General features: G+C 43.1%; 1 protein-coding gene across 2 annotated transcripts in view; it reads right to left on the bottom strand.

The window, feature by feature from the left end:
* The window catches only part of SEC24B (SEC24 homolog B, COPII component), a 39,659-nt gene extending 21,537 nt beyond the window's left edge, over positions 1-18,122 (bottom strand). The window contains exons 1-4 of one of the 2 annotated variants that reach the window (XM_035113439.3): positions 17,797-18,122; positions 6,125-6,838; positions 4,596-4,757; positions 588-692 (exon numbers count right to left, since the gene is read on the bottom strand). In XM_035113439.3, the coding sequence (XP_034969330.2) occupies positions 588-692; positions 4,596-4,757; positions 6,125-6,838; positions 17,797-17,923 (1,108 nt within the window). In that variant the 5' untranslated portion in view covers positions 17,924-18,122. The remainder of the gene's footprint in view (positions 1-587; positions 693-4,595; positions 4,758-6,124; positions 6,839-17,796) is intronic. The other variant, XM_035113440.3, reaches the window with a different exon arrangement.
* Positions 18,123-20,968: the final 2,846 nt, after the last annotated feature.

Raw genomic sequence — 20,968 nt, forward strand, 5'->3', positions numbered from 1 at the left:
AGCCAAACAAAATATTTTGGCAAATGTGTTACCATATAGGAAGTATGTTAAGGAAATGTTTGCTTGCACAAGAAGACAAACAACAACTGGCCTCAATAAGTATTTCTGCGTTCTGTCTTTTGGTTATTTGTAACTTTCTCACACATGACGAATGACAAAATACTGCAGTTTTTTTAAACAATAAAGGGGGTAGTTTTATGTTTATAGTAGGACAAAGGAATATCATTGGACAATCTGGATGAAGTATGTCATACATGTCCACACCTGCAATTTTAAATAACAACACACTTTTATTGATGAGTGTCCAATGAGTGGTATTCAATTAATTTTACTCAGAGCAGACCCATTGAAATTAGTTAATATGACCAATTTAGGTTAATTAATTCCAATGGATCTACTCTGAGTAAAACTTAATTGCATACCACCCTATATTATTAGCTACTAAATGCAATGCATTTTTCCTTCAATTATTTAGACTGTTTAGGATCAGGATACTTAGTGTTATGTACTTTTGTTCAGGGAATGGAATAAATGTTATCAAATTGGGTATGAAAGTGAGAAATACTGGTGCAAAGCTTAAAGCAGACCTGCTTCCTCATCCTCCTCCTCCTCTTCCTCATCATCTGAACTTGATGACAAGGGAGTTGCTGGAGAGCTAGCTTGATTATTAACATATCCACCATACTGCATGCCTGTGAAGTGGAAAGCACAAATACAAGAATCAGACACACAGAAAAGGTGAGAAACTGAAAGCACAAATCAGAGCATTAAGTGACAGCAAAACCAGGCATTACAAAAGACACCCAAACATGAAAAGTGAGTTACCCAAACCATACCGTAAAAGCTTTGTCTTTACAGAAAAACAGACATTTTTTATTGCAGTAGTTTGGTTATTAGCGGTAGACAAAGAAATTTAGTAGAATTAGAACACATAGTTCATCCTCCAGAGATAGTGAAACAGCTCTCTTAACTAAGTCAGATAATTTTTTAAGTAGCTGAAATAGTTTTGAGACCCATTTTAAAAAAGTTGGGTGGATTTCACATTTTGACACAGTGATATTAATTGCCCATTGAGGAAAAAACAGATTTCACTAGTTATCATTAGCATATAGTGCTATTATCAATTTCAAAAGTGCTAATACTTAATGAGTGTTATTTTTCCTTAATCCACACAACTTAAACTTCCAAATAATGTCATCGATGCTCCACATAAAGGGTCACACTTTAAATGAATTTTTTACTCTCTCTCTATGAAAAGTTACTTATATTCACAAATTGCCAATAAATGAATAGAAATGCCACTTCTGGTCACAGAACCTCTTTCCATTTATAGAACAGAACCTTTGGATAGAATACAATGAATTTATACACAGCTGGCAAAAAAACATATCCATAAAACAAAGGTATTATTAAAGTGCTTTTAAGATCAACAGAATACAGTACCTTTTTGTTGCCAGTCAGATTTCATTTGGCAGAACCTATACAAACATAGAGCTTGAGACTTGGATACCCAAACGATAGTCTCAACCTTTATATACTAAACCAAAGACTGCACTCTGCAGGAGGGGTCCTGCAGATAGCATCTCATCAAGAGACCTGTTCCATATGATGTAGGCATTGAGCCTTTAGTTTGGAGGCACACACCCTTTGGAACTCCATCCTGTTAAGTATCAGCACCCCCGGCACCCACACGGCGACGGCGGTCTCAGCGGCTCAGGAGCCGCTCGGGCAGCACGAACACACTGACTGCCCTCAGGAGCTCCTCGGACTGGGCCGCAGCCACGGAAGCGCTCCAATGCCTTCGGCCCAGTCCGCGGAGCTCCTGAGGGCAGCCAGCGTGTTCGCGCCACCCGAGCGGCTCCTGAGCCGCTGAGGCTGCCGCCGCCGTGTGAGTGCCGGGTGGACCGGCCAAGAGGTCGCCCCTCCCCCAGCGAGCGCAACAGCCCAAAATCGAGGGTGCCCAGCCACCAATCAGTCACCGACCAGGCAGAGCCCCGGGGCCCAGAGGCCTGGGATCTCCCGCCTCGCGGAGCACCGAGACCTCGGACCTGACCTTTCTGCTGCTGCTGCCACGCTCAATCGAAAGAGGGAGAGGAGTCCCTCCAAGAAAGGAGCCTCGGACCCGTTGACCCCCCCCCCCCGCTTCTGCTGCGCCGCCACGCCGGGATCGCCCGGCCACCCGGAGTCGGAGGGTCCCAGGGGGAAAAGCGGGGTGCAGAGGAGGCCCTGGCCCAGCTGCCCCATCGCTGAACTACCACCACTGCCGCTGCCACAGAAGCGAAGAAGACCCTGAACCCCCATCCAAACAATGCCTATCATCAGTCCAGATAAGAAAAAAATAATAATTTTAATTTTTTTCATCTACAATACTGTCTTAATTATTTTATAGTACAGTACATTGATTATTGCCTTCATTTTATGGATCAATGGTCTTGGTAGACAGTAAAATTTGTGTTAAATTGCTGCTTTAGGGGGTGTTTTTCATTGTCTGAAACAGATTAATCCACTTTCCATTACTTTCAATGGGAAAGTTCGCTTCGGTTTATGAACGCTTCAGTTTATGAACAGACTTCCGGAACCAATTGTGTTCATAAACTGAGGTACCACTGTACATGAATAGTACATGTAAGAGTCATAATACAAAGACTTTATAGCGAGACTGGGTTAAGTTCACAAACATATGCACAGTTCAGCTGTGCTTACTTCAGTGAGACTTGCTCCTGAGTAAACTTGCAAGTAATCAAGCTGATTAGGTGTAGGGATGGGAAAAGAATTTACCAGTTAAAACACGGAGTGGACAAGTATAATATAGATGTGAAAATAAGGAGGAATTAAGAAGTTGGTAATATTTTTATGACTATTTGTACATCAATCTAAGCCTTGACAGCACTTCTGTTATATCTGCATACCAACGTCACTCACAATTAACTCATTCTGACCTAGAATACAAAAAAAGAAACTCTGTGACCCCCCTTTCTCAGATTTAGGCTGAAATACTATTCATACCTTTGAAACCTTGAGACCAAGTTACAGAATTAAGTATGTCACCTGAGGTGCTTTAAGACAAAGAGGTGACCTCAAAATACTACCCTCTAAATCTGTTTGGATGTCTTAGCTGTTGCAGAATGCCATGGTCTGTCCAATAGTAAGAACAGGTTGCCAGTAACACATTACACCAGTGATGTGCACTGGTCCCCTTCCATCTTTCATATCAATATAAGGTAATGATACAGACTTATAAATCCCTGATTTGACCACAGAGCCTAGGGCTTGCCGACCAGAAGGTCGGCAGTTCAAATCCCCACGACGGGGTGAGCTACCGTTGCTCGGTCCCTACTCCTGCCTAGCAGTTCGAAAGCACGTCAACAGCGGGAAGGTAAACAGCGTTTCCGTGCACTGCTCTGGTTTTGCCAGAAGCGGCTTAGTGATGCTGGCCACATGACCTGGAAGCTGTACACCAGCTCCCTCAGCCAGTAAAGCGAGATGAGCACCGCAACCCCAGAGTCGTCTGCGACTGGAGCTAATGATCAGGGGTCTCTTTACCTTTATTACCATGCTCACCACCTCTCTGCACTATTACAATCTCCAAAATCAAAACAGCACCTTCTTAAGACAAAATATAGTAGGACTTGTATAGCAGCATTCTTTGTAGCCGTCTTCTCAATACCTCTCCCTCAGAAACTTGAAAAGTCAGATTACATGTATTACTATTTACCAAAGCACTGGCTACAAACTCTAAAACTTTATGTGGTGGTCCCTGGAGCTCCCATTAAAAGGCTCACATTCAGCCAAGCCTAATGATTTCTGAATTTATTTCGACTATATTTCTGTAAATTTACCATACAGTGGAACCTCTGTTTATGAACACCTTGGTTTACGAATTTTCAGTTTATGAACGGCGCGGACCCATCTGGAACGGATTAATTCACTATCCATTACTTTCAATGGGAAAGTTCACTTCAGTTTATGAACGCTTCAGTTTATGAACAGACTTCCGGAACCAATTACACCCATGCTTCGGGTTAAGTACGCTTCAGTTTAAGTACTCCACGGACCGTCTGGAACGGATTAATCCACTTTCCATTACTTTCAATGGGAAAGTTCGCTTCAGTTTATGAACCAATTGTGTTCATAAACCGAGGTACCACTGTACATCCATCATCCTTGTAAAAGGCTCCTACTTGAAAAGTTTGATTCTGCCTCTTGCAATTGTAATTTGACAACTGAGTAGGTTGTCTTGCACATATCTTTCTAGATATACAAATGGAATCTGTGCTCACTTTGAAATGAGAATCCAAAAGTAAATACCGGTATGCTTTCTCAAGCAGCTTGTTTACAGTGCAAGTGTATATATTGTAAAACACAATGTATCTTGATATATAAATAAACACACTAATAAGAGCCAAATCTTACCAAAGTGCTAAAATGATAATCATATTCTACCCTGTTGCCAGCTAGAATTAATACTAAATATTACTTGCACTGGGATATATGAGCACATAAAACCGAGAAAAATGAACTCTTTAGAAATCATGAATTTCAAATTGTAGGGCAATTTCACAATGCAGACTTTAATTCATCTTCTAGTTTTATACCTTCTTGAAGCAAAGGATCTGATGGTTGTGTAAGGGAAGAGGAAGTGGTGGGCTTCGTTGTCTTTTCCACAACAGGTGTTCTTATTGAAGACGTAACAGCTGAAGACGCTCCCTGGGCAGGTTTTCTATGCTGAATATTCTGGTTTACAAGATGTGGTGAACCTGAAATATGAACCAAAAAATGGGAAATGCACTTTTGTATTTTGAAATGTAACTGGCAACAGTTACATTGATTAACAATTTTCACAGTTGAAACCTTGTAAATCTGCTGCAGCAATGAAAGTTTTGTAGCTAACAGATTTACTGAGGCATAGGACTTTATCAGATACAGTGGTACCTCTGGTTACGAACTTAATTTGTCCGTTCTTAACCTGAAACCGTTCTTGATCTGAGGTACCACTTTAGCTAATGGGGCCTCCCACTGCCGCCGCCGCACAATTTCTGTTCTCATCTTGAGGTAAAGTTCTTAACCCGAGGTACTACTTCCGGGTTAGCGGAGTCTGTAACCCGAAGTGTTTGTAACCTGAGGTGTTTATAACCCAAAGTACCACTGTACATGATTATTCTCGGTTTGCAAGAATATAGATTCACATGGACATATACAGATTGAGAAAAATACTGTCAACTGCTGGCCAAACTGCCATGACAATTCTATATTAAGTATATGTGATGCATGCCAAATAAAGTGAGCCTTCTCAACAGGAGTTACCAGGTGAAAACACAATATTCCTAGCATTACTATGCTAAATGAAACACTTCTAGTGAGAGAGGAAATTACAGTTTAGATTGAGGTTTAAACAAACAGAAACAAACAATGATGAATTCTAGTCCAGAAACTTCATGTGGTAGTCTTCCTTTTAACCTCACCCCCCCCCCCCCTTTGGAAGATTGGTGATGATTGATCATCAGTATGCACAACCACTGCTGCTACTACTTATATCAGGGCATGTCATTTTAGGGAGTGAAACTTAAATCTTGCTTTACTCGGAGGGGGGGTCTTTAAAACATTTTGGGTGTATTAGTTTTGTGTTTGGGCAAATTTAGCTTGGTAAGTCTATGTTTGATGAAGAAGCACAATTCCTTGGCTTTCGGAAAACCAAGGAAATTTAATTTTACCTTTGAAAATGTCATGTAATTCTTAATAATAATAATATATAACAATAATGATAATATATAACTGCAAGTGATATGGAATATAATTTGCCAAGTAAAATCTATGATTCTATTATTCTACTTGGCAATCATTTTTAGTAATTTCCATGCAACTTTACACACATTTTAATTACCAAGCAAACCTATATTATATTAATTTAACCCAAATATCTTTTGAAATCCCAAGGCATGTTACAACTTTTTAGCACCCCTCATTTTTGGAATTTGAAACTTGAAAAATTCAACATGCCCTACAGTTACACACACATATGTATATGAGAGGGAGCAAGAGAAATACAACACAGCTCTCTTCATCAACAGATAAACGAATAGATAAATGTACTGTGTCACATCCAGTTTGGTTCTTTGTGCAATACCTGTGCCCGCTGGGTTGCTTGCTTGTGGCAAGGATCCTGCAAAGCTTCCGCTATGGTTTTTCTGAGCCAGCTGGAGCTCTGGGGCAGACCATGTTGCAGAACTGTGACTCAAAGGAACCCTCTGCTGCCCTGCAGGTGGTGCTCTATTTTGACTGGAAGAATAAGCATTTGCCTCTATTGGATGTCCAAAAGCTGGTATGTTGTGAGAAGCAGTCACTTGCCCATATGGACTGCCGACGGACATAGAAGGATATGAAACGTTAGGATAAGCAGCACTAGAGGCAACAGGTGTGGCATAGGGACCAGAAGGAGCAACAAATCCCTGAGATGGAACTGAAGAGCTGGCAGAGTGCAAGGCTGAATTACTATAGGGAGTACCAAACGAGGAATATGACTGTGAAATGCTGGTGTGTAACTGGGACGCTGACGAAACCATTCCTGGGACAGGTCCAGATGATTCTACAATATGAGGTTCTCTATTGTACAAGTACTGTGATCCTTGCATGCTCAACATCTTGGGAGTCATAGAAGATGCATTAACATTTTGTGCCTGTGCTGAATAGTGGGCAGAATAATAATCAGCACCATAGTGGTTATCCAGTTGTGAAGGGATAATGTTATTGGGCACTTGTGAGTAGTGTCCTGTTGGAGCACTGTAGTTCTGAGGATGTGATCCATATCCAGGGGAGAACGGCATCTGATTTTGCATTGGACCTGGGGGGAAAGGGAGAAAAATCAGTATATTAAACTTGTAAGGATAAGATGTCAAACCACTTAAGACTATGGTAGTTAAGCAGTACATAAAGTGTTTTAAAAATAAATTTTAAAAGTCATGATATGCACCTCTTAAAAATCATTAGTGGCTTTTTAATTATTTATTTTGACTATGCATATTTTTTAAAAATGAGTGGTTTACATAAACACATAACAATATTCAGTTTTCCTAAAAACCTGAAAAAAATGACATTTTAAAATGTAACATTTTGTAATACATTCACTCATCTGGAAAACACCCAAGCAGGAGCAATGCAGGCAGCATGTTATGAACACTTGGGCAATTACACAAGTAGTAAACCTTAAAGCAGTTTAGATTGAAACTTCAAATGTCACATGTGTGTATCAAAAACAATATTATATATAATTGATGTTATACTGCAGAATGGTATCAATGCAGTGAAGAGTTTTTCCAGAAAGACAGCAGATAGTGCAATTCAGCTATTCTGGGTGCCAAAGGCATCTTATAATTCTGGGCCATCTTGCAATGAGAACCAGAGATGTATACTTATAATTCTGCATCCTATTTTGCACACAAGAGCCAGAGTGACAAAAGAACCTATATCAGGGTATAAATATTTAAATTAAAGCAAACAAATAAAAAGCTGGACTAGGGGTGTTTGGTGAGCTTGACTCTGTCCTGGGTGTGGGAAATATATAATTTCCAAACATGATTATGTGTGTGCTTTGTAAAACAACAGTAACCAGCTATGACTTGTATCCGTGTCCATTAGAGCTAATGAAGATCAGCTAGACCCGCTGCTAATTTACATGGTGTTATCTGAGCTTATGCATAATTTACTCAGAAACAAGTATGCCAACTTTAATAGGACTTACTCAGTGACAGAAAGTGACCTATTTGTAAATATTTAAATCAGGCTGTAAGATTGTTAACCTCCTTTCAGAAACCATGTTCCTGATAGTCTCAACACTAATTATAAGTTATGCTTAGGAGAGAAGCTACCTTAAACAGTCAGACCATTGGTCCCTTCAGCTCAGTATGGGCAGCAGCTCTTACAGGGTTTCCGAAATGGCTCTTTTTCAGCCCTGCCTGGATAGGCCAGACACTGAACCTAGGACCTTGTGCATGCAAGGCATGTACTCTATCATTGAGCTATGACCCTCTCTTCAATCATACTACTAGGAGTACTCGTAACATAAGCTTAGTTCACACATGGAATTTCTCAAACTTACTGAATCCCATTGTATTTAACAGGGCTCACATCCCAGTTAAGTGTATACTGGATTGCAGTCATAATTCATCTTTATCTGACTAAAATACCCTAGAAATTGGGATTTCACCTAACTTATTTCAGTGTCAGTCCCAGCAATTGAATAACTAGAGAAATAAGGATCATTAGTACAGGTTAAGATAAAGTACTTTAAAGGTGGCTAAAAACACTGGCTAAAATGATCATGACACCACTGGTCTGCTGCTTATCACAGAGGTTGTGAAATTGCAGTCTGAGCTCCATCTTAGCACACATCACCTGATTAGCACTGAGAGCAAGCTCTGCTGAAGGTGAGATGACAGTATCAACATCAAGCAGCTGAGAAATCACCCTAAAAGGAGCTCCTCTAACCATCCATTAGGTGCTGGGCACTGAGAGGGAGACCAACTGACTTCAAAAGGGATGTCATCTAAGTGCCCATCAGCTGCTGAGCACTGAAAGCAGCCCCAATCAATGGCTGCAATACAGAGTTCCCAATGGGAACTCTCTTGTGCAGCCAATTGTTGTTGTTGTTTAGTCGTTTAGTCGTGTCCGACTCTTCGTGTCCCCATGGACCACAGCACGCCAGGCACTCCTGTCCTGCACCGCCTCCCGCAGTTTGGTCAAACTCATGTCCGTAGCCTCGAGAACACTGTCCAACCATCTTGTCCTCTGACGTCCCCTTCTCCTAGTGCCCTCAATCTTTCCCAACATCAGGGTCTTTTCCAAGGATTCTTCTCTTCTCATGAGGTGGCCAAAGTATTGGAGCCTCAGCTTCACGATCTGTCCTTCCAGGGAGCACTCAGGGCTGATTTCCTTAAGAATGGATAGGTTTGATCTTCTTGCAGTCCATGGGACTCTCAAGAGTCTCCTCCAGCACCATAATTCAAAAGCATCAATTCTTCGGCGATCAGCCTTCTTTATGGTCCAGCTCTCACTTCCATACATCACTACTGGGAAAACCATAGCTTTAATTATACGGACCTTTGTCGGCAAGGTGATGTCTCTGCTTTTTAAGATGCTGTCTAGGTTTGTCATTGCTTTTCTCCCAAGAAGCAGGCGTCTTTTAATTTCGTGACTGCTGTCACCATCTGCAGTGATCAAGGAGCCCAAGAAAGTAAAATCTCTCACTGCCTCCATTTCTTCCCCTTATATTTGCCAGGAGGTGATGGGACCAGTGGCCATGATCTTGGTTTTTTTGATGTTGAGCTTCAGACGATATTTTGCGCTCTCCTCTTTCACCCTCATTAAAAGGTTCTTTAATTCCTCCTCGCTTTCTGCCATCAAGGTTGTGTCATCTGCATATCTGAGGTTGTTGATATTTCTTCCGGCAATCTTAATTCCGGCTTGGGATTCATCTAGTCCAGCCTTTCGCATGATGAATTCTGCATATAAGTTAAATAAGCAGGAAGACAATATACAACCTTGTCGTACTCCTTTCCCAATTTTGAACCAATCAGTTGTTCCATATCCAGTTCTAACTGTAGCTTCTTGTCCCACATAGAGATTTCTCAGGAGACAGATGAGGTGATCAGGCACTCCCATTTCTTTAAGAACTTGCCAAAGTTTGCTGTGGTCGACACAGTCAAAGGATTTTGCATAGTCAATGAAGCAGAAGTAGACGTTTTTCTGGAACTCTCTAGCTTTCTCCATAATCCAGCGCATGTTTGCTATTTGGTCTCTGGTTCCTCTGCCCCTTCAAAATCCAGCTTGCCAATACAGGTTACATATTTACCTGCCCCACACCTGACGTAACATATGCTATCCAGTGTTGGGCACACAACCATATTTTAGGGGAAACTGCCTTGCAGGCCTTATTAGGCTCATGGGCTAGAGCTTCCCCACCAGGGACTCAGTCCAACATCAGAAAGAACAAAAATCGCCTTTCGACTGATCACCTTTGAAGTACCTTCCAACGCTGTTCTATGAATTATATTTTCTAGACCAAAACCCAAGATGTGTGGAACATATAGTTTGTCTAATTCCCTGTCCACAACTGTTATTCAAGAAGCACAAGTCCTGTAGCACTGTAAAGACCATCAATTTTTTGTGACTTGAGTTTTTATAGGCTAGACTAGAGTCTATTTCTCAAGGTATGATCATTGAATCTCTGCCCATGAGGTTAGGAAACACTACTTTGTTTTCTACTCAGAAGTCATGATGAAATCAGATTCATTTAGGGCTTTCAGAATTGTCCAAGTTTATTTTAAAAACTCCTATTAAAAGGAGAGGATACAATCCACCAATTATAACATTTCCAAACTTTAAACTATTGCTGATTTCAAACGTGAGCTCACCAGCAGCAGCCTACTGGAAGCACAACCCTATACACACTTACATAGGAATAAGTCCCATTGAACTTCTGAGTAACCATGCATAGATAGGATCAGAGATTAACAGACCCTGAACATTCACTTAACAAGGGCTCTTCTGCTTACTGTACTGCATATACAGCATAACATTTTTTATTTATTTTTTGCATTTCTAACCACTTAAGCAATTGTACAAGGAGGGGTTACCCTTTAGGATAAAGCAAGCATTCTGAAAATTCTGAAAATCTGACATATAACCTGTCTAAAGGAGAGAAATGTACATCCCTGACCTGCCACTCAAATGAAGCTCAGCCCAGCATGCCTCCAAACTACAGTAGTACGGAATCCAATGCAGTCATAAGCAGTCCGGTTTCCCACCACCCTTCTGAGTGGTGCCCCTCCCCACCCTCTATGGGGTGTACACTGTTTCAGTGTACAGTATCTGAAGAAGTGTGCATGCACACGAAAGCTCATACCAATGACAAACTTAGTTGGTCTCTAAGGTGCTACTGGAAGGAATTTGTTTTATTTTGTTTTGACTACACCAGACGAACATGGCTACCTACCTGTAACTGGAATCGAATTAGACACCCTCCAAAATTCCCCTTGAAGCATCTCCAGCTTGCTGCATCTCCACATCTTTAGACTTTGTACTAATAATAAACTTTAAAAGACTGCCTCAGCTTCACCCTTATTTACTCCTTCACTCCAGGCAGAGAAAAGGGAAGGACTACTCATCAGAGCTGGGAGGGGCAGGCACCAGGAGATGCATTGTGTATACATTTGTAGATTGCTGCCAATATAACTTTTCAGTCATTTAGCTACATCAGCATTGGAAATATCAGTTATAACTTTGAAAGAGTCCTTTCTCTTTTCCTATAGTGAGAAAGCTCCTTAGAGAGCTGCTGAACTAAGCAGGCATACTGTTTTAAGTATCCTGGAGTCTAGAGAAACAAGCTTAAGTATTCTGATCAGTAATAAAGTATTTGAATTGCACCAAATTTTTCATTTTTCACCACAGTTTACTTTTGAGGAATATTATAAGCCCAACACATATTACCATCCTCTTTCTTCAATCTTTTGCACCTGTTCATCTGCAATGGCCACACTTGGATATTTGCCCACAGCTTCATAAATCATGGTCTATTAAGCTGTAGATGGGCACCATGGAAATACAGTGGTACCTTGGAACTCGAACGGCTCTGTTCTCAAACGTTTCAGCTCTCGAACGCCAAAAACTCAGAAGTGCGTGCTCCGGTTTTCCAATGTTCCTCAGAACACGAACGTCTGACGTGGCTTCCGCTGTGCAAAAACCTAGCTATTGGCCAATCAGAAGCCGCGCCTCGGAAGTCGAATGTTTCGGAAGTCAAATGGTCTTCTGGAACAGATTACGTTCAAGTTCCGAGTACCACTGTATATGGCTTTCTCACACCTCCCACCCTATTCTGGTCTAATGCACCAGCTTTGGCACAGAAATTTTGGTTTATATTAAAGCCAGTGCTCCTATTATGTCCAAATCAAACAACTCTGGCTTAATGTAAGCAACCTAGGACAGTCAACTTGAATCAGATCCTCTGTTGTAGACCAAGGAGAATGAAACTGGAAGTATCTGCTTTCACTTTTAATGAATGAGAGTTCCCAATTATATCTGAACTTGAGGGCCTCTGGTTATTTTTAAATGTGGTTAGTCCACACCCCAGGATCATAAGCCACAATTTGATCCTGTCTTTTAACTTGAGATCCCAAAATCTGGACATAAGAGGAAACTCTAGTTAAAAAGTGGAAGCAGAAGTTTCCAATCTCCTCCCCTGGCAAATGATGGGTGCACATGAGGTTGAGATTTGCAGAGACCTCTTGTAATGCTACACTAGTGTTTAGCTTTACATCCAAAAAGGCCCACAATCTGCTTGGGCAATATTGCTCTCAATAAACTGTCTGCTAGAATAGGAATTCTGAAGCACAACCGAACTGTACACCTGAGCCAACGCTTATCATTTTGCTGCACTGTAGTAAGTTTATTGTCACAATGCAGCAAAACAGGGAGCATTGCCCTATCGCTCAAGAAAACAAGTCACTTCCTCTCCCATTACTAACACACATACTCCAAGATACACATTCATCCCACATTTTGCTCAGCCCTATTTGCAACAGCTACAATATGATTCTACACCAAGCAAACCTGATTCCCTTCATTACAACCAGTTATACCCTGTTTCCCCGAAAATAAGACATACCCATAAAATAAACCATAACAGGATTTCTAAGCATTTGCGCAATATAAGCCATACCCCGAAAATAAGACATAGTGCTAGGCGCAGTTCTGGAGGGTGCCAAGGAAGAGGTGAGGCTGGACGCGTAAGACATCCCCTGAAAATAAGCCATAGTGTGTCTTCTTGAGGAAAAATAAACTGAAGTCTTATTTTCGGGGAAACACAGTAGCTAGCGCACATGCATGCTTAGCTCATCTACAGGTCAAGAAGAGCTGAAAAGTTGTAATGGAAGAGGGCAGGTATATAACTTGTACTTTCCCTACCCCCTGCAGAGTGGTATGCAAGACTCTACCATAGAACAGTTGTGCTGGGCAGAGATACACATAAGCTATTGGATCTTCAACCATCTACTGCAGCATGAAACTAAAGAACTCACAACTTGGTCACTACTCTCGAACAATAATAATTAATAGTTAAATTTAGTGACAGGTATGTGTTTATTGGTCACATATAACCCACCATTTACCCAAAGAACATGTATACTCATCAGTCATTTGATTACGCTGAGACCTCTGAGATGTATGTTGGGCAAGTTACCTTATTTCTGCCTTAATGGAGGAATGGTGAATTCAGCCTAGGTTTATGACATCTAAAAAACTCAGCTCTAGCTACTGCATAATACTACTCTCAAAAGTTTATTTTTAAGAGTCACAGCATTCCCACACCTCTGGCAAAGGCCCCACAGATTACAACTGCTAACAACAGTAACGTGATGCCCTATGATTTGCCACCAAGCAAGAATCATGTCCATCAAGAAGCCAACAAGTCTTTCTAAAAACATACTTTTGAGACCATATATCTAAAAACTACCATACATTTAACAATGTCTTGTCTTCCAAGGGTAGCCAAAATAATTAAAAAATGAAAACCACATGAGAAGTCTTTGCCATTACCTACTTGCAACAATGAGGGCTATAAAATTCTGGAATCCTCAGGATCCTGACAAAAATCCTTGAACTGAAATAAACCATATGAAATACATGGTTTGGCTTACTCTTTTAAATGTTAGCTAAAGACTTTCTTTTGTTCATGAAGATTTGTTCAACCACCATATCTGGCAAGTTAACTGCTTTATTTATATTTGTTTATTCAAACGACCTTACATTACTGTCAGCAGCACTTATTTTAACTGTATTTAGAAATCTGCATTTTTGCCATAAATACTTTCGTTGAAGCTTTGAGAAAACTCCACAAATCTTTGGCAACGTTGACAAATTTACACTGAAATCAAAACCACAGCCAGGCAGCAGTGAGGCTTAATAGAGCAGTGGGTCCACCACATCATCCACAGCCATGCTGCTCACCCTGGCTGGGTGTTCAGTGGGCAGAATAGGAAATTCCCCTCATATGCAGTGACACTAGATCCACACCATCTCCCCAGCCCAAAACGGGGCTGGGGGCTCAATTGCTAAATAAATCTATAACTATCTTACTAAGCCCTCTGGTTTTTGTTGTCATTGTTGCAGCAAATAACTTTATTCTACAGTACACGTACCAAGACATACACAAAGTTTAATAATGCGTACTTGTTCAAAGTTTGGAAAGTTTGGAAAACTCAGCAATGGCCAGAGGATTGGAGAAGATCAGTCTACATCCCAATTCCAAAGAAGGGCAGTGCCAAAGAATGCTCCAACTACCGCACAATTGCGCTCATTTCACACGCTAGCAAGGTTATGCTTAAAATTCTACAAGGCAGGCTTAGGCAGTATGTGGACCGAGAACTCCCAGAAGTGCAAGCTGGATTTCGAAAGGGCAGAGGAACCAGAGACCAAATAGCAAACATGCGCTGGATTATGGAGAAAGCTAGAGAGTTCCAGAAAAACGTCTACTTCTGCTTCATTGACTATGCAAAAGCCTTTGACTGTGTCGACCACAGCAAACTATGGCAAGTTCTTAAAGAAATGGGAGTGCCTGATCACCTCATCTGTCTCCTGAGAAATCTCTATGTGGGACAAGAAGCTACAGTTAGAACTGGATATGGAACAACTGATTGGTTCAAAATTGGGAAAGGAGTACGACAAGGTTGTATATTGTCTCCCTGCTTATTTAACTTATATGCAGAATTCATCATGCGAAAGGCTGGACTAGATGAATCCCAAGCCGGAATTAAGATTGCCGGAAGAAATATCAACAACCTCAGATATGCAGATGACACAACCTTGATGGCAGAAAGCGAGGATGAATTAAAGAACCTTTTAATGAGGGTGAAAGAGGAGAGAGCAAAATATGGTCTGAAGCTCAACATCAAAAAACCAAGATCATGGCCACTGGTCCCATCACCTCCTGGCAAATAGAAGGGGAAGAAATGGAGGCAGTGAGAGATTTTACCTTCTTGGGCTCCTTGATCACTGCAGATGGTGACAGCAGTCATGAAATTAAAAGACGCCTGCTTCTTGGGAGAAAAGCAATGACAAACCTAGACAGCATCTTAAAAAGCAGAGACATCACCTTGCCGACAAAGGTCCGTATAGTTAAAGCTATGGTTTTCCCAGTAGTGATGTATGGAAGTGAGAGCTGGACCATAAAGAAGGCTGATCGCCGAAGAATTGATGCTTTTGAATTATGGTGCTGGAGGAGACTCTTGAGAGTCCCATGGACTGCAAGAAGATCAAACCTATCCATTCTTAAGGAAATCAGCCCTGAGTGCTCCCTGGAAGGACAGATCGTGAAGCTGAGGCTCCAATACTTTGGCCACCTCATGAGAAGAGAAGAATCCTTGGAAAAGACCCTGATGTTGGGAAAGATTGAGGGCACTAGGAGAAGGGGACGTCAGAGGACAAGATGGTTGGACAGTGTTCTCGAGGCTACGGACATGAGTTTGACCAAACTGCGGGAGGCGGTGCAGGACAGGAGTGCCTGGCGTGCTGTGGTCCATGGGGACACGAAGAGTCGGACACGACTAAACGACTAAACAACAACAACTTGTTCAAAAGAGATACAATCTAACCTGAGAATCTTTCACAAAACAAAAGCCTCCCAACCCAAAGGAGCAAAGCAGACTATCTGTAGTATGTTCTGTGTAACGCAACTGCTCTGCTGAATCAGAGCAAAGATTCAACTACCGGTAGTTCAACAACCTGTTTCCAACAAAAGCCATCCAGGTGCTTCTACAAAGCACCATGTTTCAAACAACAGCTACCCCTCATTGTTTCCTTCACCACCTAATGTTCAGAGGTATACTATGTATCCTCCATGGATCTGTTTAACTCTGGTTGACTCTGAGACAGTGGCTGTGTTGTATGACGTAAGAATGTTTGATGATAAGAACATTTGATTACATTAGTTCAATACACACTTTATTGGGAAATAGCTGTTTTAAAAACTGTTGAAAAACCACAGTATGACAAAAGATACTATAGCACTCTATTCAAGATCCCAGAGTAAGAAAAAGTTACCTTCAAGCTAAAAACAAGCAGATTGCCAATAGCTCAAAAACAAAATCTCCAAATTAGGTGAATGTGCAAAATGGGGGGAAAGATCTAATGCAAACAAATGTAAAGCCAATCACACAATGGGGGAAAATCTCTAAAACTGATCTACACGATAAAAGGATCATGGTAGAAAGAAAAATGAATGTGTCCATTTAGAACAGAACAGCACCAAAAAAGTTGATGTTAGAGATTTTTTTGCAAACAAATATGAGCCATTATCTTCATGTCTTCCCATAAATCTACGGTGTACATGCAATATGGAACATGGACTGTACTGCATCAAGAAGGCCATCAAAGACCTGGAAAAGGTGCAAGAAAGTCTCACAAAAATTATTGAGGGATTGGAGCACTTTTAAAAAAAACAAAGTTTGGGACCTCTTAAAACAACAGGGGTTGATGATAAAAGTTGTCAATTAATGCAGAGAAAGTGGATACAGAGATTTTTTTAAACGCAACTTTAATATTATTAGTTACAGGTAGGTGGCCGTGTTGGTCTGACGTAGTTGAAACAAAATTAAAAAATTCCTTCCAGTAGCACCTTAGAGACCAACTAAGTTTGTCATTGGTATGAGCTTTCGTGTGCATGCACACTTAAGCTCATACCAATGACAAACTTAGTTGGTCTCTAAGGTGCTACTGGAAGGAATTTTTTAATAATACTGATACTCAGGCTCCTCCAATAAAAGGAACTGGCAGGACACTTAGGACAAACAAAAAAGGAAGTACAGTACATCTTTATCCCAAGCATAATTAACTTCAAAAGGTGTGTCAGTGATCACCAGCTTAGATAACTTTAAAGGGAGTTTGGAAAAAGTCAAAGGGTAGCACCAGCAATAGCTATTAGCAACAACAATTAAATGGAAACTCTCTGTATTGAACATATTGCAAATTTTGGCAGTCTTCCCTTCTACAGTCCCAAAGGCCCTTCTGAGGTTTTGTTACAATCAAGCAGCGTGTAGATCCCATGAAATAAACATGTACCGTGTTTCTCCAAAAATAAGACACCATCTTATATTTATTTTTCCTCAGAAACAAAACAAAACACGGTGGCTTATTTTCAGGGGATGTCTTTATTATTATTATTAAGTATGGTACAGTTTAACCTACAAGGTTAAACTGCCTATCACTATGGCTTATTCTCGGGGTATGGCTTATTTTCGGAGAAACACGGTACGTATGAATGCATGCCTTGAGCCAGCAAAGCCTTCCAATACCGTTTTCTGCCGTGCCTTCGTGCTCTTGCCAGTTCCCTTTTCAAAAGCAACCGCCCTGCCACTGCTGAATACAGGATGCAGAACCTAACTTTGGGGTGCATAGGGACGGGGGAAGCGGGGAACCCCAAAAGCAGGGCGCAAGTCCCACCACCAAAGAAACCCTCATGGAAGTTAAGATACCCTGAAAGCCTTTAACATTTCCACGCTCACCTCGAAGCCGCCCCTCATCTTCCGCTTGCTCAAACCGAGGGCCTTCCCAGGGGGCTCCTTGCACCACCCCTTCCCGCTAGCCTGGCATGCCTCCCCTTCCCACCAGGAGCTGCCTTTGCCCCTCCCCCACCTTCGCCCCCTGCACTGTGGCCCGACCCCACCCCTCATGCCCCCCCCCAGGCCCCACGCTCCCTTCAGCCTCAGCGCCTCTCCGCCGCCCTGGGCCCGGCCGGTCCCGCTGCTCCCTTACCGTTCTGGCACAGCCCCACACCGCCCGAGGCTCTGGGGTTGGCGGGCCCCACGCTGGGCCCTCCCGGGAAGGAGGCGCCGGCGGAGCCGAGGGGCGGCGGGGGGAACCCTGTCGGGGGTACCGACATGTCGCGGCTCCTCCCCCTCCTCGGCTAGTCCTGAAGGCGGCGGCGGCGGCGTGGCCCGGAGGAGAAGCAAGGCCTCCAACGGAACCGACTCTGGCAGGAACGCGCCGAGGACTCGCGACGTCGTTCCTCGGAAACCGACGCGCGACGTCTCCGCCGTCGCCGCTCCTTCGCAGCCGCCGCCCCAGCCCCAGCCCACAGCGACCCCTAGAGGCGGCGGCCAGCGCTAACGCTTCCTCCGCCAACGGGGAAGGTTTGCGCTCTGGAGCTTCTTCTTGGCGGTTCTCGCCGTCAGCGCCCGCAGACTCTGCGCATGCCTGCTGGACACACCACTGTTAGAAAGGGGCAGGGAGGTCTGCACCTGTTTGCGTGCAGGTAACGGAATGAAGCGAGATTAGGGGCAGGCTTTGCTGGTGGAAGGGAGCGCGCCGCTTCTGGGGGCAGGTCGTATTTTGGAATATATTGCACTGCTGTTGCTCTTGGGGATGTGTGCAAATGGAAAGCTAGCAGTCGAAAATCTTCACTAAAGCTCCTCCACAACGGCTGAGTTGACTTTCCGGCTCGCAGACGGCTTTTAGATAGATAGACGAGACAGATAGAGAGAGGAGGCGCATTCAAAACTGCACTTCCCCACCTGCGGCGTGGAGTGGTGCAGTCCAGCCGCAGAAAGGAGCCTGACCTGGGAGAGGGGACTAAGACGTCGGGTGCCTCCTCCTTTGCCCTGCAAACGGAGCTCTGACATCAGTAGGGCCAAGGAGGGGGCAGACTAAAGGCAGCCTGGAGGCGTGTCAGGGTAGGAAGGTCAAGGCACAGATCCGGAGGATCCATGACCTTTGCAGTCCCCCAAACAAAATCCTCAAATCAGGGACAAAACCGCACGACTCAGGAAGCTGGCGTGCTCAACTTCCCCCTCCCATTCTTCCTCTTATAAGAAAGCGGTAGATGAATGTATTTCTGTGGTTTGCTGCTTTTGGGGGCATTTATTTTGAAAGCCTAATAAATTATCTTCCATATGTAGCATTCGCCCTGTGATTAAAACCATCTAGGAAATCCAGATGTGCTGGCAGAAGAAACACCAGACTCCCAAGTAAATTCCATATGAACCTAGATCCATTTTTTCCTTCATTGATAATGAATGTGGCCACATTAGCAGGCTCTGGCTATTCAGCCTATATACAATTAAAGGCATTGTTCAGCCAGCAACATATGAACACACTTATCAAACCATACATTGTCTGTATCCTGTTTCAAGCAATGCTAAATCCGTGATGATTTTATGTAAGCACTTGACTAAAATGTTTCTAATCAATACCAGCAAACTTTTCCCCAGCTGCACAATATTTCCTTTCCTTAAAAAAAAATTCCAGAGAGAATAATACTCAGGCAATTATTTGATCCACATAATGCTTCAGTGGTGTTATTCCCTTTTTGCTGTACAATGAGAAATGAAATGGGTGCAGTTGTATCCTACCTTTCCTATCTTAGTTCTCTTTAAAAAATAATAATCAGGTTTTCCCATAAATTTTAGACAACTTCTCCAAACAAACTTAATTCTTGACATGAGGTTTAGTGAAAGTTTTTGTTGCCAGCTGCTGGCTTATATGCACAAATGCAAAACCACGAATGGAATACAGCAACAAATGAGACCAGTAACAACTACTGTATCAGACTTTGTATAAATCTTGGCCTCGACCTGTGGAACATTGGAAATATATAAGGCAGGGAAGGGGGACCGCAGGCCTTTCAGGCTTGTCTACCTGGCCCTCAGAACTCTCCCCAGGCCATACACACTCTCCCCAAGCCACACCCCTGCTTCACATTCTGAATGCCTAGCAGGCATGTGTCCTTGGAACTCTGGCAATGCCTCCTTGAGAGGATGAAGGCTAGAGAAAAGTGTGTGCATGTATAAACTAGCTTATTGGACAAAGGTAAAATTGACTTTTGTTGCTTTGTCCACTTTTGGACAGTGCCTGGAGGCGGTTGGAGGATGGATGGTGGCTAATGGGTTGAGGTTGAATCCTGACAAGACAGAAGTACTGTTCTTGGGGGACAGGGGGTGGGCTGGTATGGAGGACTCCCTGATCCTGAATGGGGTAACTGTGCCCCTGAAGGACCAGGTGCACAGCCTGGGAGTCATTCTGGACTCACAGCTGTCCATGGAGGTGCAGGTCAGTTCTGTCAGTTATGTCTACCAGCTCCATCTGGTACACAGGCTGAGACCCTACCTGCCCACAGGCTGTCTCACCAGAGTGGTGCATGTTCTAGTTATCTCCCGCTTGGACTACTGCAATGCACTCTATGTGGGGCAACCTTTGAAGGTGACCCGGAAACTACAACTACAGTAATTCAGAATGCGGCAGCTAGACTGGTGACTGGTGACTGGGAGCGGCCGCCGAGACCATATAACACCAGTTCTGAAAGATTTACGTTGGCTCCCAGTTCATTTCCAAGCACAATTCAAAGTGTTGGTCGGCCTCGGTCCAGTATACCTGAAGGAGCATCTCCAACCCCATCGCTCTGCCTGGACACTGCGGTCCAGCACCGAGGGCCTTCAGGCGGTTCCCTCACTGTGAGAAGCAAAGCTACAGGGAACCAGGCAGAGGACCTTTTCGGTAGTGGCACCCGCCCTGTGGAACGCCCTCCCACCGGAGGTCAAAGAGATGAACAACTACCTGACATTTAGAAAACATCTGAAGGCAGCCCTGTTTAGGGAAGTTTTTAATGTGTGACTTTTTAATGTATTTTAATCTTGTTGGAAGCCACCCAGAGTGGCTGGGGAGGCCCAGCCGGATGGGCGGGGTACAAATAATAAATTATTATTATTATTATTATTATTATTATTATTATTATTATTTTGCCTCTGCACTTACTTTTGCCACCTGTCATGGATTTGTGGCCTGGGAAAGGAATGCAGAACTCAGACTGAAAAAGTTTCCTAGCCAGATTTAAGGCTTTCAGTGCAAACAAGGTCATGGCCAGCCAGCAGCGGAGCAAGCGGACCGGGCGCCCGGGGGTGGGGCCACCCGCCCATGGGGCAGAGCCAGCCGC

Source organism: Zootoca vivipara, chromosome Z1 (assembly GCF_965207765.1).
Source record: "Zootoca vivipara chromosome Z1, rZooViv2.hap1.1, whole genome shotgun sequence".
NCBI lineage: Eukaryota > Metazoa > Chordata > Lepidosauria > Squamata > Lacertidae > Zootoca > Zootoca vivipara.